The following is a 15,730-nucleotide window of genomic DNA, read 5'->3' on the forward strand; positions in this document are numbered from 1 at the left end:
GTGTTATTCCCCCCCCGTCCCGAGTTTTCCACCATTCTGGCAGATGGGAACTGTGGTCCATAGAAGCAGTATGGCACAGTGGTTAGCGCCAGGCTTAAACGTGGGAGACCAGGGTTGAAATCCCCTCCTCGGCCGTGAAACTCGCTGGGTGACCACCACCTTGAGCTGCTTGCAATAAAAGTGGGATATAATTGTGATTAATTAACTGTGTGGGACGCGGGTGGCGTTGTGGGTTAAACCACAGAGCCTAGGGATTGCCATCAGAAGGTCTGTGGTTTGAATCCCCGCGACGGGGTGAGCTCCCGTTGCTCGGTCCCTGCTCCTGCCAATCTAGCAGTTCGAAAGCACACCAGTACAAGTAGATAAATAGGTACCACTCCGGCGGGAAGGTAAACGACGTTTCCGTGCGCTGCTCTGGTTCGCCAGAAGCGGCTTAGTCCTGCTGGCCACATGACCCGGAAGCTGTACGCCGGCTCCCTCGGGCAATAAAGAAGATGAGCGCCGCAACCCCAGAGTCTGTCACGACTGGACCTAATGGTCAGGGGTCCCTTTACCTTTACTTAACTGTGTGTATGTGTCTGTTACTGGGTTATTGTTCTTATTTTAATTTTATATACAGTCATACCTTGGGTTACAGCCGCTTCAGGTTGCGGACCGCCGAAACCCGGAAGTACCAGAACAAGTTACCAGATGCGGGTTACGAACGCTGCGGGTTGCGAACATGCATCCCGCACGGATTGTGTTCACAACCCGAGCGTCCACTGTATTGCAATCTTTTCTGTGAACCGCACTGAGACCTCCGGGTACAGGACGGTGCATGAATTCAAGTAAATAATAATCATAATGGTATTAAAAAGTCTAAAACATATGGAGGGGCCCAGATGTTAAAGCGTCATGGAAATGGGAAGGCAAAAGGCACCCCAAGGAAGGCAATGTTCTATGGCTCTCGCCTCCTCCTCCCAAAGTAAACTTTTTGCCCCAAATCAGAAACGATCCGTTCAGGGGGAATTATTGTCAAAAGTGTCCTCTGGCGTCAAAGTGTCCGCTGCGAGTCTTTCCCCAGTAACTAAAATACACAAGACAAACTGTTCGGCTGGTTGTTTGCTTTTTTTCTTTCCAAAAAGTGTTTATAGATACATAGGCAAATCAGTCCGTTAAATGAGTTGCAGAAAATGCTTGAACGACAGCAACTAACCCACAATCCTACTCATACAAAACATGTTCCGCACTTGTCCACACAAACACACACTCCATCACACGCACACTTAGTGTGTCCTTCCCAGCTAACACCTTTCTCTGCCCTTGCTTATGGCTGCCCTGGTATTAAATTTGAGAGCCAGTTGCCCATCGAATGCCTTGTCCGGCTGGCACTCTCTTCCACTGCAGAGCGCCCCTCGCTGGTGGGCTCTGTGTTTCTTGCGGCCTATCGACAGCCCTCTCCCCGCCACCCAGGTTTCGGTATTTGTAGATGGAGGGGACACCGCAGGCGAAATTTCTTCCATCAGGGTAGCCGTAACCCCTTGACACTTCCCCGCACTCAAAACACCACTGCATGCATTCATTCGCCAAGGGCCGAGCGGTTGCGCACAATCATTCATGAATCCTTTTCGGGCCCACGTACAAAGCCCAAGGACAGCGTGCAACGAAACCTTACAGTCATACCTGGGGTTGAAGTTGCTTCAGGTTGAGTGTTTTCGGGTTGCGCTCTGCGGCGACCCGGAAGTAACGGAACGCGTTACTTCCGGGTTTCGCCGCTTGCGCATGCACTCAAAATGACGTCATGCGCAGAAGTGGTGAATCGCGACCCGCACAGATGCGGTTTGCGTTCGCTTCAGGATGCGAACGGGACTCCGGAATGGATCCCTTTCGCATCCAGAGGTACCACTGTATATATTCCCACACGTCATCAGGTGCACACACGAGCACTCTTGTTCTCTCTGCCCTCTGTTTGCCCACCTGGAGGAAATTCCAGAACTCTGTACACACACAAACGTCTATTTGATTTTGATTTAGGAACTGCCTACTTTCCCCTAGCTGCTGGGCACAAACATCCTTCTGTGCTTGGACGTGGAGCCGCGCGGACGGCCCCGGCCCCGGCGGGAGACGCCGTGAGGGCTCCGCCTCGCCCTGGCCGCCTCCCCCCGGCCGACGCTCCCCGGGTGCGGTCCAGAAAGGCCCCCTTCGGCTTTAAGAGGGAAGAAGAGAGGGGTGCAGTCGGGGGCCGCCTCTGGAGGGGCTGCCTCGGGTTTTGGAGGAGAGGAGGCGTGTGCCGCCGGTGCGACCGTTTGCGACGCCCTCTCCTGCCGGGCCGCGGCCCTGTCCTGCCGCGCCACGGCCCTCTCTTGCCGCAAGTACCGCAGTTCATCCCGGATGTCGGTGAGGACCCCCAGGAGCCGGAACTGGAGCTCCCTGTCGCGGGCCCGCTCGTCTCGCTGCTGGGCCCTCTCCTCTTGCCACATGGCAAGCTCCTGGTGGTACAGCTGGTCCCATTGGTCCTCCATGTCCATCAGCCGCCGGATGTTAGTCCTCCAGGTCTCCCGGCCACCCTCGCGCCGGCGGGAACACCCCATCCCCCTGGGCAAGGCCCGCGGGGCGGGCGCCTGGTCTGCGTGAGGTGAAGCAGAGGATGGCAGGGACTCCTCGGTCAGGGCCCCGGTGTGGAGAGGAGACCGGGAGTGTTGCTCCTCCTCATGCTTCTCCCACGCAGGCCCCAGAAGCCCCCGGGCCAAGGAGCCCGTCTCTGCGGCCTGGCTGGCCGCCTCCTCTTCTTCCGGCCGAGAGGCGTCAAGGGAGTGGCCCAGGGCGGGGACATCAGTGCCCCCCTCATGGTCCCAGTCTGAGTGGGCGTCTGCGTGGCTGAGAGCGTCCTCTGGCAGGGAGGCGGCCGACCCCTGAGAGTTGCACCTGCGGATAAGCATCGCAGCCTGCCGGCCGGACAACTTCAGGTCTTCTTCGGCCGACAGCCGAGCTTCCAGCGCCGCGTGGAGACTCATCCTGCCCTCCGCCTCCGGGCCGTCCTGATCCTCTTCCTCAGAAGCGTAGGAGACGAGGGATTCGTTTCGGAGCTGGGGGGACATTGCGGACATTTCCGGGGTCCGTAGCTCTGGTCCCGATTCGGCTGCAACGGGCAAGAGAACGACATCAAGGCAGGGAATACAAGCCTAAGACAGACACAGACTCTGACAAGTCACTCATGCACTTTCACGCAGCTGCTGAAAAACATTCAGTATCCAGGTTTCTAAGAATTATTGGGCAATGCCACATACAGGCCGCCAGCTTGATACCGTATTTTTCGCTCTGTAAGACGCACTTTTTTCCTCCTAAAAAGTAAGGGGAACTGTGTGTGCGTCTTATGGAGTGAATGCCGGCTGTGCAGCTATCCCAGGCTGCGCTGCACTCCCTCTCGCTGTTCTAGCTCCTGGCTTAGGCGTGCTCTGTCTCTTCCCCCACGTCCCGGAAAAGCCCCCAAGAGCCACAGTCCCTTTAAAGAGCTGCGTGGAGCATGTGTGCGGCTCTTGGGGGCTTTTCCCTGAGGAGGGAGAAGGGCAACCTGTCAGCGACGGGCTGCCCTTCTCCCTCCTCGGGGAAAAGTCCGCAAGCATTGCACACATGCTCCACGCGGCTCGTGAAAGGGAGCGCTGAGCAGAGCCTGGGATGCATACAGGCTCTGCTCAGCGCTCCCTTTAAAGAATATTTTTCCCTTGCATTCCCCCTCTAAAAACTACGTGCGTCTTATGAAGCAAAAAAATATGGTATATATTTTGGGATGTTTGTCAACTCACTATGTACTAATATATCGTAACCAATTTTTGCACGGTGGCCCCAGGGATGAAGGAACAGTTTTCCCTCTATGTTTGGGTACTACTGGACTCCACTATGAACCAAGATGGCGGAAGGAACCTTTCAAAAGGGCATCGATTTATAACCGCTGGATCTCAAAAATGACACGGATTTTAACTGCCAAAATCAAAAGTCCTGGTTTCTCAGAACTGTCCATCAATGCCGGGTATGAGGCTGCAAGTTCATTCATAAACTGCTTAATTTCCGAAGTGGCGTGCAATTATCAAACATGGTGGGAAATACGCAGCTTGGATTTATTCTTAGCCTCTAGTCTGCACCACCCACCGCCTCCTCAGTTTTCCCCTCCAAATCCAAGAGGTGAGCAGTTAAAGACAGGCACTCATCCTGACTTGATTTCCACACCAAAGGATTTTCCAGCAGCACCTACAGCAGGGAAGCGATGAAGCTCAGGAGCAGAGAACAAGCTCTGCACCCAGTGACCCCATGACAGGGCCTTCTCTGTGGTGGCTCCCTGTTTGCAGAAAGCCCTCTGACTCTTAGAAGACATCTGAAGGCAGCCCTGTATCGGGAAGCTTTTAATATGTGGTGTTTTTCTGTGAGTTTATAGTTTGTTGGAAGCCGCCCAGAGCGGCCGGAGCAGTTGGATGGCATATAAATATTGTACTAAATATTATAATTGCTGTTATTGTTATGGCCAGGCGGTATGCAATGGGACCAGCGATACCCACCTGAGCTGCTCTGCCCTTCGCCTCGACTGTATTCGCAAAGCATAGAGGAGGGGTCGGGGCTCCGGACCCCCACGCGAGGCACCAGGGAGCCTTCCACGTCAGGGAGAGAAGAGGGCTGCCCGTTGGTGTCAATGTAGATACTGGGGTGGTTGAGGCCCGGTTGCAAAGCTACAAAGGACTGCTTGAACGCTCCAGGGAAGAAAATCTCTGCAGGGCAAGAAAACAAGCAAAGCGTTGCATTATCCCTTGAAGTCAACGTCAGGCAGCAGTCAACAGTGGGAGGAGTCTCGTAGAAAAGGTATAAACCAGGGTGGATAAAAATCATTGATTTTTTTTAAATTGGATTTTTTAAAATTTAAATTGGAATTTTATTTATTTAAATTGGATTTTTAAAATAAAATGCTTTTGGAGGAATTTTTTTTCTGAAGATAGTTTTCTATTTAAGTTACGTTATAGTCCAAAGGCTATTCATCAGGAAATAAGGATTTGTTATAAGTTTTTCATGTGTGTGAAAACTCAGTCTAAGGTGTTTTTTTATAAAAAAAACCCTGTTTAACCACATCAATTAACAAACATTGATACATAAAGCTATACAGTATTCATTCATTCATTTAATTTTATTTATATCCCGTCCTCCTCGGCCAAGACCGGGCTCAGGGCGGCTAACAGGTATAAAAACAATTGATTAAAATACAACTTAAAAACAAGATTAAATTACTACTTAAAATGCAGCCTCATTTTAGTGGAAGTCCAGATCAAAAACTGTTTGGGGGGGGGGGAAAGTCAAATCTGCACCAAGGCCAACTATCCAGACTGGTCCTACATGGGCCAGGAAAAAGCCAGGGAAGTCCCCAAATAGGGGTTTCATCACAGAAGGAAAAGGAAAGAGGGGAAGAGGATCAGGCTGTCTCCAAGCCAAAGACCAGGTGGAACAACTCTGCAGAAAGAAATCAGATCCCACAGGGTCCTGGTCTCATGAGACAGAGCGTTCCACCAGGCCGGAGCCATCACTGAAAAGGCCCTGGCTCTGGCTGAGGCTAATCTGACTTCCTTAGGGCCCGGGACCACTAGGGTGTTGCTATTTATGCACCTTAAGGTCCTCCGTGGTGCATACCGGGAGAGGCAGTCCTGTAGTACAAGGGTCCCAGGCTGCAAAGGGCTTTAAAGGTCAAAACCAGCACCTTAAACCTGACCCTGTACTCCACCGGGAGCCAGTGCAGCTGGAAAAGCACTGGGTGAATGTGGTCCAACGGCGAGGACCCCATAAGGAGCCTCGCCGCAGCATTCTGCACCCAATGGAGTATTGCGATCCTGAGCCATTTAAGGCTTTATAGGTCAAAACCAGCACCTTGAATTGGGCCCGGAAACTAATCGGCAGCCAGTGCAGCCGAACCAAGATGCTCAGACCATCTTGCTTATATATACACTGTATTTTTCGCTCTATAAGACGCACTTTCCCCCTCCTAAAAAGTACAGTGGTACCTCAGGTTACATACGCTTCAGGTTACACACTCCGCTAACCCAGAAAAAGTGCTTCAGGTTAAGAACTTTGCTTCAGGATAAGAACAGAAATCGTCCTCCGGCAGTGCGGCAGCAGCAGGAGGCCCCATTAGCTAAAGTGGTGCTTCAGGTTAAGAACAGCTTCAGGTACGGACCTCCGGAACGAATTAAGTACTTAACCCGAGGTACCACTGTAAGGGGAAATGTGTGTGCGCGTCTTATGGAGCGAATGCGGGCTGCGCAGCTATCGCTGAAGCCAAGAGAGCAAGAGGCTTTGCGTTGCTTTCTTGTTTCCCTCCTCTAAAAACTAGGTGCACTTTTCGGAGCTAGCTGACCTGACTAGAAGAATCCGCGACCAGAAAGAAGAGGAGTTTCAAGAGGACTGGAGGAAATTTAAGGACTATTTGAATAAATATTGTAATATAAAAAATTAGAAATGACTTGAAAGAAACAAATACGCCTAGGATTAAATTAAGTTATAATTAAATAAATGGGATTCAGAATGTTAAGAAAAGTGAATAAGATGGAGTATAATTGGAAATTGTTTTAGTTTAATAACGATATTGGAAAGCTGTTACTTTTAATTACAAGGAAACTCAGAAGGGAGGGATTTGAGGAAGTCAACCAAGATGTTTAAAAGTTTGGATTTGTGAAGAATTAAGTTTGTTATTACTGTCTATCTGTTTATTGTCCCCCCCCCCCTTCTTCTTTTTCCTTTTTTCGTTTTTGTGTATCATCTTGCTTTGTGGTTTGTGTTATCACGGTGGAAAATCTAATAAAAATTTATTAAAATTTTTTTAAAAAAATAAAAACCTAGGTGCGTCTTATGGGTGGGTGCGTCTTATAGAGCGGAAAATACGGTGATAATAAACGAAAGCTCACCTGGGTCCAAGACGATTTCAGGCTCTGAGTCATGCGTGGGCTGCAGGAAAGTGGAGGCCACCATTTTCTCCAGGGGTGTGAGGCGGGGCTTGTGGGGCGCCCCTGGCCGGTGCACCGGGGGCGGTCTCTTGGCCGTGATCTTTTTCTTGACGTCCAGCCTCAAGTCTCGCCATTTGTGTTTGAGATCGTCGATGGAGCGCTCTGTATACCCGAGAAAGTTGACGCGGCTTTGGATCTGGGTCCAGAGCTGCTTCCGGCGGACGGGGTGAGCCCGGAAGGATTCCGACCCATACAGAGCGCTAAAATGCCGCACTACATTCCAGACCAGGGTCTCCGTCTCGTCGTTGGAGAAGTTAGCTTTCCTCTTCCGGCCTGTCGCGCTGGCCTGGGCTGCGGCGACGGCGGAAGTGGAAGGGGGAGAGTCAAAGCGAGGTGCCCATTTGTCCCTCTCGGCCGCGGAGGAAAACATTGGAGTCCGCGAGCCAGCGAGAGCGGGAGGAAGCAGGGGCCAGAGCGGCTGGGTGGTCCGCGGGGGCAAGGCTACGGGCCAAGGCTTCTCCCACCCCGCGAGGAAAAGCCGGTGGGATTCTGCGGGTGGCGTCAACCGAATGAGGACTGGAGACTCGCTCCGGAGTCATGCAGTCTCGTCCCAAGGGCACCTGGAAGGGAAGGAAGAATGTGAGATGGAGCAAGGGCAGAATGCCGCAGCATAATAATAATTTATTACTTATACCCCGCCCATCTGGCTGGGCTTCCCCAGCCACTCTGGGCGGCTTCCAACAAAATATTAAAATACTGTAATACATCAAACATTAAAAGCTTCCCTAAACAGGGATGCCTTCAGATGTCTTCTAAATGTCAGGTAGTTGTTTATCTCTTTGACATCTGGTGGGAGGGCGTTCCACAGGGCAGGTGCCACCACCGAGAAGGCCCTCTGCCTGGTTCCCTGTAACTTGGCTTCTCGCAGTGAGGGAACCGTCAGAAGGACCCCTGGACCCCCGTGTCCGGACAGAACGATGGGGGTGGAGACGCTCCTTCAGATATACTGGACTGAGGCCATTTAGGGCTTGAAAGGTTAGCACCAACATTTTGAATTGTGCTCAGAAACGTACTGGAAGCCAGTGTAAGTATTTCAAGACCGGGGTTACGTGGTCTTGGCGGCCACTCCCAGTCACCAGTCTAGCTGCCGCATTCTGGTTTACTTGTAGTTTCTGGGTCACCTTCAAAGGTAGACCCACGTAGAGCGCATTGCAGTAGTCCAAGTGGGAGATAACCAGAGCATGCACCACTCTGGTGAGACAGTCTGCGGGCAGGGAGGGTCTCAGCCTGCGTACCAGATGGAGCTGGTAAACAGCTGCCCTGGACACAGAATTGATCTGCGCCTCCATGGACAGCTGTGAGTCCAGAATGACTCCCAGGCTGCGCACCTGGTCCTTCAGGGTGCTGACTGGAGTAGTTTGCTAGAGATATGCAATGGTGGCTCATCTGCTACCAGGCTAAGTTCAAGGTATTACTACAGTGGTGCCTCGGTTTTCGAACAGCTTAGTTCTCGAACTACTTGGAACCCGAACGCTGCAAACCTGGAAGTGAGTGTTCCGGTTTTCGAACTTCGTTTGGGAAGCCGAATGTGCTCCGTTTTGAGTCCTGAGCTTCTGTTTTTAGTGTTGCACTGTTAATTTGAGTCATACCATTCCGAGAGAAGTCTTCTGTTTCTGACTGCAGTGTTCTGAGATGATATTTGGAGCTTATGTTTGGTGCTTTTGCTATTTTTTTTGTGTGTTTTTGTTTGTGTGGCTTTTCCCTTTTTGTGGCTGTGACCTGCGACTTTGCTTTTGTGACTGCGTGGAACTAAAAGCAGCGAAGGCAAAAGAACCATTAACGTTGTTTATTGCTTTCGTTTTATGGCTCAATGGTTTTGTTAAGTACTAAAATCCATGTTAAATTTTTGTTTTAGGGGTTGCTTTTAATTGTCTGGAACAGATTACTCCGTTTTGCATTACTTTCTATGGGAAAGCAAAACTTGGTTTTGGAATGCTTTGGTTTTAGGAACAGATTTACGGAATAGATTAAGTTTGAGAACCAAGGTACCACTGTATTAGGGTATAAAGCCCTGAACAACTCAGGACCTGTTTACCTGCGAGACCGCCTTACCCTATACCTGCCCATTTGATTTCCAGCATCACCTTGCCAACAAAGTTCCGTATAGTTAAAGCTATGGTTTTCCCAGTAGTGATGTATGGAAGTGAGAGCTGGACCATCAAGAAGGCTGAGCGCTGAAGAATGGATGCTTTTGAATTCTGGTGCTGGAGGAGACTGTGGAGAGTCCCATGGACTGCAAGAAGACCAAACAAATCCATTCTGAAGGAAATCAGCCCTGGGTGCTCACTGGAAGGACAGATCGTGAAGCTGAGGCTCCAAGACTTTGGCCACCTCACGAGAAGAGAAGACTCCCTGGAAAAGACCCTGATGTTGGGAAAGATGGAGGGCACGAGGAGAAGGGGACGACAGAGGACGAGATGGTGGGAAAGGGTTCTCGAAGCTACCAGCATGAGTTTGACCAAACTGCGGGAGGCAGTGGAAGACAGGAGTGCCTGGGGTGCTCTGGTCCAGGGGGTCACGAAGAGTTGGACACGACTAAACAACAACAATCAAGACCTGAACCCAAAGCCTTGTGGCTTCCAGCAAGTGGTATTCCAAAGCATTTTTGCCTTTGCCTGTGGAGCCAGAGCACAGACATCCTGACTAGTAGCCCCAATAGCCCTCTCCCCCTCCATGAATTTGCCCAGTCCTCTTTAATGCCATCCAATTTGCCAGCCATCATAGCTTCCTGTAGCAGGGAGTCCCATAGTTTAACTAAGCTCTGTGTGAAGGAGGACTTTCTTCCCTCAGTCCTGAATCTTCCAACATTTGGATGTCCACAAGTTGTAGCATTATGAGAGAGGCAAACAGACGCATGCAACACACTTTGCTGGTTCCCTGCTTAGAAAGCACGGGTGCAAGCAGTTTTCAGTTTGCCTGCCCTGGGAAAACCCTCTCTTTTACCATTGAATCAGGACAGGTGTCAATCTGCAGAAAACCCAACTGACGTTTGCTCCGATTCAGCAGTAAAGAGTGTGTTTTCCCAGGGGGAAACAGCAGGAAGGGAAGATTTACTCATGCACCACTGATATCTGGCACTCATTGCCACAGTGACTGCAACGTATACAAAATCAACAGTAGGAGAAAAGCTCTTTCTCTTTTAAACTATTGGACTTTGGGAATGAACGGAGAGTCCTGAGGAACTCAGAGCCCATAGCTATTTTTCTTACATTTTAGGCATTTCCACGGAAGCTTTTAGAACAACCGCTCTATTCCTCTGCATGTATGAACGCCATTAATGGTTTCCAGTCCGCAGCTGTACTGGAATGTTTTAAAAAGACGTTTTTATTGTTCTTTGTTGTTTGCCACCCTGAGTTCCTTCGGGAGGAAAGGTGGGGTAGAAATTCAAGAAATAATAAATAGCCAGAGCCAGAGAAGAAGCAAGTGAGAGCAAATTTCATATCATGGACTACTGCAACGCGCTCAACGTGGGGCTACCTTTGAATGTGACCCGGAAACTGCAATTAATCCAGAATGCGGCAGCTAGACTGGTGACTGGGAGCGGCCACCGGGACCACATAACACCGGTCCTGAAAGATCTGCATTGGCTCCCAGTACGTTTCCGAGCACAATTCAAAGTGTTGGTGCTGACCTTTCAAGCCCTAAACAGTCTCAGTCCTGTATACCTGAAGGAGCATCTCCACCCCCATCGTTCAGCCCGGACACTGAGGTCCAGCACCGAGGGCCTTCTGGCGGTTCCCTCATTGCGAGAAGTGAGGTTACAGGGAACCAGACAGAGGGCCTTCTCGCTGGTGGTGCCCCCCCTGTGGAACGCCCTCCCTTCAGATGTGAAGGAAATAAGCAGCTATCCTGTCTTTAAAAGACATCTGAAGGCAGCCCTGTTCAGGAAAGTTTTTAATATTTAACGCTGTACTGATTTTAACATTTGATTGTGAGCCGCCCAGAGTGGCTGGGGAAACTCAGCCAGATGGGCAGGGTATAAATAGTAAATAATAATAATTATTATTATTAAGCGCCGGTGGTAAGCCAATATACAGATTTTCCATTCAGATGTCCGATACAGGAAAAACACAAAGGAAGTCTGCAAAGAGTACACACTGGCCAGAGAGCTCAGCGGGACTTGCTTCTGAGCAAAAGTTAGACAACACCGGCTATTTGATGAGAATCCATTTAGATTTGTTTGTGGGGAGATTAAATGGCTGCTTCAAAGGCAAAGAGCCTTAGCTCAGGGACCTTGCATGCATCGTCTCCTGGCAGGATTGGGGAAATTTCCCTGCCTAAAACCCAGGACACCTACTGCCTGTCCAGAATCACAGAGTTGGAAGGGGACCCCGGCGGTCATCTAGCCCAACCCGCTGCAATGCAAGAATCTTTTGCCCAAGAAGGGGCTTGAACCCATGACTCTATGATTCTATGAGTAAATTTTAGACTCCTGGGGTAGCTCAATCAGTAGAGCTGATCTCCCCCCCCCCCAACATCTTTTGGGGAAACAGTTGCAAGACCTCCCAGCCACCTAATAACTGCACCAGAATGCGGTAGCTAGACTGGTGACTGGGAGCGGCCGCCGAGACCATATAACACCGGTCTTGAAAGATCTTCATTGGCTCCCAGTACGTTTCCGAGCACAATTCAAAGTGTCGGTGCTGACCTTCAAAGCCCTAAACGGCCTCGGTCCAGTATACCTGAAGGAGCGTCTCCACCCCCATCGTTCTGCCCGGACGCTGAGGTCCAGCGCCGAGGGCCTTCTGGCGGTTCCCTCCCTGTGAGAAGCCAAGTTACAGGGAAGCAAGCAGAGGGCCTTCTCAGTGGTGGCACCCGCCCTGTGGAACTCACTCCCACCAGATGTCAAAGAGCAAAAGAACTACCAAACTTTTAGTAAACATCTGAAGGCAGCCCTGTTTAGGGAAGCTTTTAATGTTTAAAAGGTTATTGTATTTTAGTGTTTTGTTGGAAGCCGCCCAGAGTGGTTGGGGAAACCCAACCAAATTGGTGGGGTATAAATAATAAATTATTATTATTATTATTATTATTATTATTATTATTATTATTATTACCACCAGAATCTCCTGGCATGTGATTGAATCTCAGCTGAAAACAGCACCCCAGGCCTCTTCCTGCATCAACCCACAACCAGCAACAGGGTTTTGTGTTTACACTCCAAAAAAACTCACTTGGGCCTCAATGCCTCATCATACAGGGGGAACGGGAGGCCCAAACGCTCCCTGAATCCGGATTAGGCCTCCCTTCTGCTTCCCAAAGGATTAACAAGGAAACAAACATCTCCCCGCTGGAGAGGCGTGTCCACTCCGGATCCAGATTTCATTTTGCTGTCTGCACACACACACACGTGTTAATTCGGATTCACTCCCGGGCGCTCGAGGGCCAAAACGGTGCCCCACCGTTTCTTTCCCCGCGTGGCACTGGCCCCGGGACCCTATTGTGGGGTGGCCAGGAAGGACCTCCAGGATCGGATCGCGCTGTCCTTAAGCGCAACCGGACAGAAAAGCTCCTTTGTGCGGAGTTGCGCGCTAGCCTATCCCTTTCCGCAGAGACGGGAAATCGACGGCAATAATGGCACATGCAGAAATTGAGAAGATCTCCATTGCAAGGCTCCCCTTCCTCGGCCACGCGGAGCCCGCTCAGCACGCATCTAATTCGGATTTAAAAGCACCCAAGCCGGAGAGGGATGCGGGGCAAGGGGCGCAATCCGTCCGGGTTCCAGCGGCCTGGCGCATTTCAAAAGGTCCTTCAGCCTGCAAACATGACCACCGAAGGACAATAGGCGCCGCCAGAGCTTAGCTCTCGGCGCCTGCGGAAGGGCGCGCGCGCGCGCGGAAGGGGGGGGGGATGGAGTTGTTTACAACTCTTGCCTGCCCGATCCGGATCCCACCCCCAACCCTGCACCAAGGGCTGCATGCAAGACCCGCGATCCCGCCCACCTTTCGGATTTTGGGGAAATCCAACAACGAAAAAAAGGAGAGATCAAACCACGTCGCGCGTCTCCAAAAACTCCCGGCTCTCCTCGAAAAGGCCGCGGATCCGGTGCGGAAACTCACGCGGGAGCGAGCGAGCCGCCCGGCCCGGCCCAGGGGCCTTGCTTCTGCGGAGGCGCGCGCGGGGACCCCAGAGTCTCCAGCGCAGCGCGCGCGAACAAAACCGTGCGCTCTGCGCAACGCGGATCCGGGCTGGAGCGGAGGTTGCGCAGGGGCGGAGGTTGCGCAGGGGCGGAGGGAGCGAGGGAAGAGGAGGTGGAGGAGCCGCCCTCGTGCTCGGCTCTCCCTCGGCCCCGGCAGCAACTCCCCGGCCCCCTGGGCGGCGTGGGAACCGCAGCCTCTCCAAGCGCCCCCCTTCCTTACCCGCGCGCAAAGCTGCTTGTCTCCGCGGGCGCGCCAGCTTCCCCGCCGCCTGCGCGTCTCCTGCGCGCCCCCAACGCTGGGCGGAGGGATGCGCGCGTCTCCCTTCCCCCGCGCCTCCTCCTTTGGCACTCGCCTTAATGGCTCCTCCCGACTCCGCGCGACGAGGAGGCGCAGGAACCAGGCGGCGGCGCTTCCTCCTGCGCCCAGGCGCGGCCGCCACTTGCCTCTGCCCTCTGCTGGCTCCGGAGGGGCCTGGAGGTTTCCGCCGATGCCTCGACCCGCCCCCCCATCCCCTTGGCACCCGCACTCTGGGTGCCCGAGGAGGCTTCACACGATACGCGGGTGCGCGGATCATACACGTGAAGATTCGGAAGGGACACCGAGGGCCATCTAGTCCAACCCGCTGCAACCTCAGCTAAAGCATCCATGGCAGCCTGGATAGCTTAGAGCATGGCGCAGATAACGGCCAAGGTTTGCAGGTTCGATTCCCGTATGGGGCAGCTGCATATTCCTGCATTGTAGGGGGTTGGACTAGATGACCCTGTGGACCCTTTCCAGCTGTACAATTCTACGATCTATGCCAGGTGGCCATCCAATCTCTGCTTGAAAGCCTCCAAGGAAGAAGAGGTCGTCACTGTTCCTTCCTCAAACAGCTCTTGCTGTAGTTCTTCCTGATGTTGAGATGGAATCTCTTTTCTTGTCACTTGAAGCCATGGGTTCGAGTCTTGCCCTCCAGAGCAGGAGAAAACAAGCTTTCCCTGCTCTTCCATGTCACAGCACGGATGCTGGATTTCCTTTCTTTTTACTGTGTGTACAGTGGTACCTCAGGTTACATACGCTTCAGGTTACAGACTCCGCTAATCCAGAAATAGTACCTCGGGTTAAGAACTTTGCTTCAGGATGAGAACAGAAATCGTGCACGGCAGCAGCGGGAGGCCCCATTAGCTAAAGTGGTGCTTCAGGTTAAGAACGGACCTCCGGAACGAATTAAGTACTTAACCTGAGGTACCACTGTATTGTTTTTAATGTCATACACTGTCCTCCAATCTTTTGAAAAAGGGCAGTACAGTGGTACCTCGGGTTACATTCGCTTCAGGTTACATACGCTTCAGGTTACAGACTCCGCTAACCCAGAAATAGTGCTTCAGGTTAAGAGCTTTGCTTCAGGATGAGAACAGAAATTGTGCGCGGCAGCAGCAGGAGGCCCCATTAGCTAAAGTGGTGCTTCAGGTTAAGAACAGTTTCAGGTTAAGAATGGACCTCCGGAACAAATTAAGTTCTTAACCCGAGGTACCACTGTGTATAAATTGTATAAATAAAGAATATAAATAACAATGCTAGAAGTCTCTGAGCCCAGATGGGTGGACTGGAGTGTTTGGTCTCAGAGGACGGCCTTGAAACAGAGAGCGTAACAGAATCCTGGTGGAATGGCCAGTGTTACAAGAATTCTAAGGTCTCAGATATAGAATAAATGTTCATAAATGGACAAGGCAAGCACGTACATAAGTATATTGTCAGAGGCTCAGGAGCAGAAGAGCAGGGGAGAGAGCAAATAGAGAGCGGAGGAGAGGAATCAGAGGGGAGCGTAGGGGAATATGACAGTGGGCCGAGAGATTCCATGAGCTTCTCCAGCGAATCAGAAGATTCCCAGGAGGGGGCGCCTATGGTAAGGGCGAGGCGAGTCCCAGGGGGGACGATCCATAAACAAGGAACCAGAGGGGAGTCCCAAAGGAGTAGCGGAGGAGTAGGGCCAGTTCCCCCGCCAGAGCACAGTGGGGGGGAAGAGTCACGTGAGTCAGGACCAGCTTCTCCTCCATCGGGGAGTGGGGAGACGGAGGGAAGGCCAGGTCCAGCTAGCCTCCCCAAAAGAGGGAGCAGTGACACAAGTGTAACGGTCAGAAGGAAAGTGGGAGGCTGCGCGCGCGCGCCAAGTTCAAATGTGGAGGAGCGCGGGACAGCAGAAAACCCGGATTGGGAGCCAGGTCCTAAGGCCCGAAGGAGGGGGGGAGAAGAGTCGGCGGACTCAGCGTCAGAAGAATCTAGGAGGGCTGAAACTCCGACTAGCAGGAGGACCCAGAGAAAGAAGGAACAGAGGAAGAGGTGGAGTAAGGCTAGAATCTTAAGCTGGTGTCAGGGGGGAGGAGATTCAGATGGGACTTCTACGGTCTAAGGCATAGACGTAGCGTTGCGCGCTGCGCGTCTGGAAATGAAACTGAACTTCAATAAAGACTTTTTAACTTGAGGAAGAAGCAGCGTTGGTCTTGTGTGAGCTGGGACCTTGGGCAGCGCTGACATATATAAACCACGTGTCTGAAATAGTACAGGAAGAGTATGAGACAAACCGAAACAAAAAGTCTATAAGGA

The 15,730-nt window shown here is 51.8% G+C and overlaps 2 protein-coding genes across 3 annotated transcripts in view; both read right to left on the minus strand.

Annotated features, from left to right (window-relative positions):
* LOC128423864 (cytochrome P450 2C25-like) overlaps window positions 1-15,730 on the minus strand; it is a 227,825-nt gene that overhangs the window by 149,956 nt on the left and 62,139 nt on the right. The window lies entirely within an intron of this gene.
* LOC128423855 (uncharacterized) lies at window positions 1,036-13,466 on the minus strand. 2 transcript variants are annotated; one of them, XM_053409399.1, is made up of 4 exons: window positions 13,367-13,466; window positions 6,912-7,570; window positions 4,530-4,736; window positions 1,036-3,118 (listed from the first exon to the last, which is right to left on the minus strand). In XM_053409399.1, exons 2-4 carry the CDS (start codon window positions 7,378-7,380, stop codon window positions 2,031-2,033), a joined length of 1,764 nt encoding a protein of 587 aa, XP_053265374.1. In that variant the 5' UTR covers window positions 7,381-7,570; window positions 13,367-13,466; the 3' UTR covers window positions 1,036-2,030. The 2 variants fall into 2 exon arrangements, with proteins under 2 accessions (XP_053265374.1, XP_053265375.1); XM_053409400.1 differs by lacking the exon at window positions 13,367-13,466 and adding an exon at window positions 13,067-13,150.

Source organism: Podarcis raffonei, chromosome 12 (genome assembly GCF_027172205.1).
Source record: "Podarcis raffonei isolate rPodRaf1 chromosome 12, rPodRaf1.pri, whole genome shotgun sequence".
Classification (NCBI taxonomy): Eukaryota; Metazoa; Chordata; class Lepidosauria; order Squamata; family Lacertidae; genus Podarcis; species Podarcis raffonei.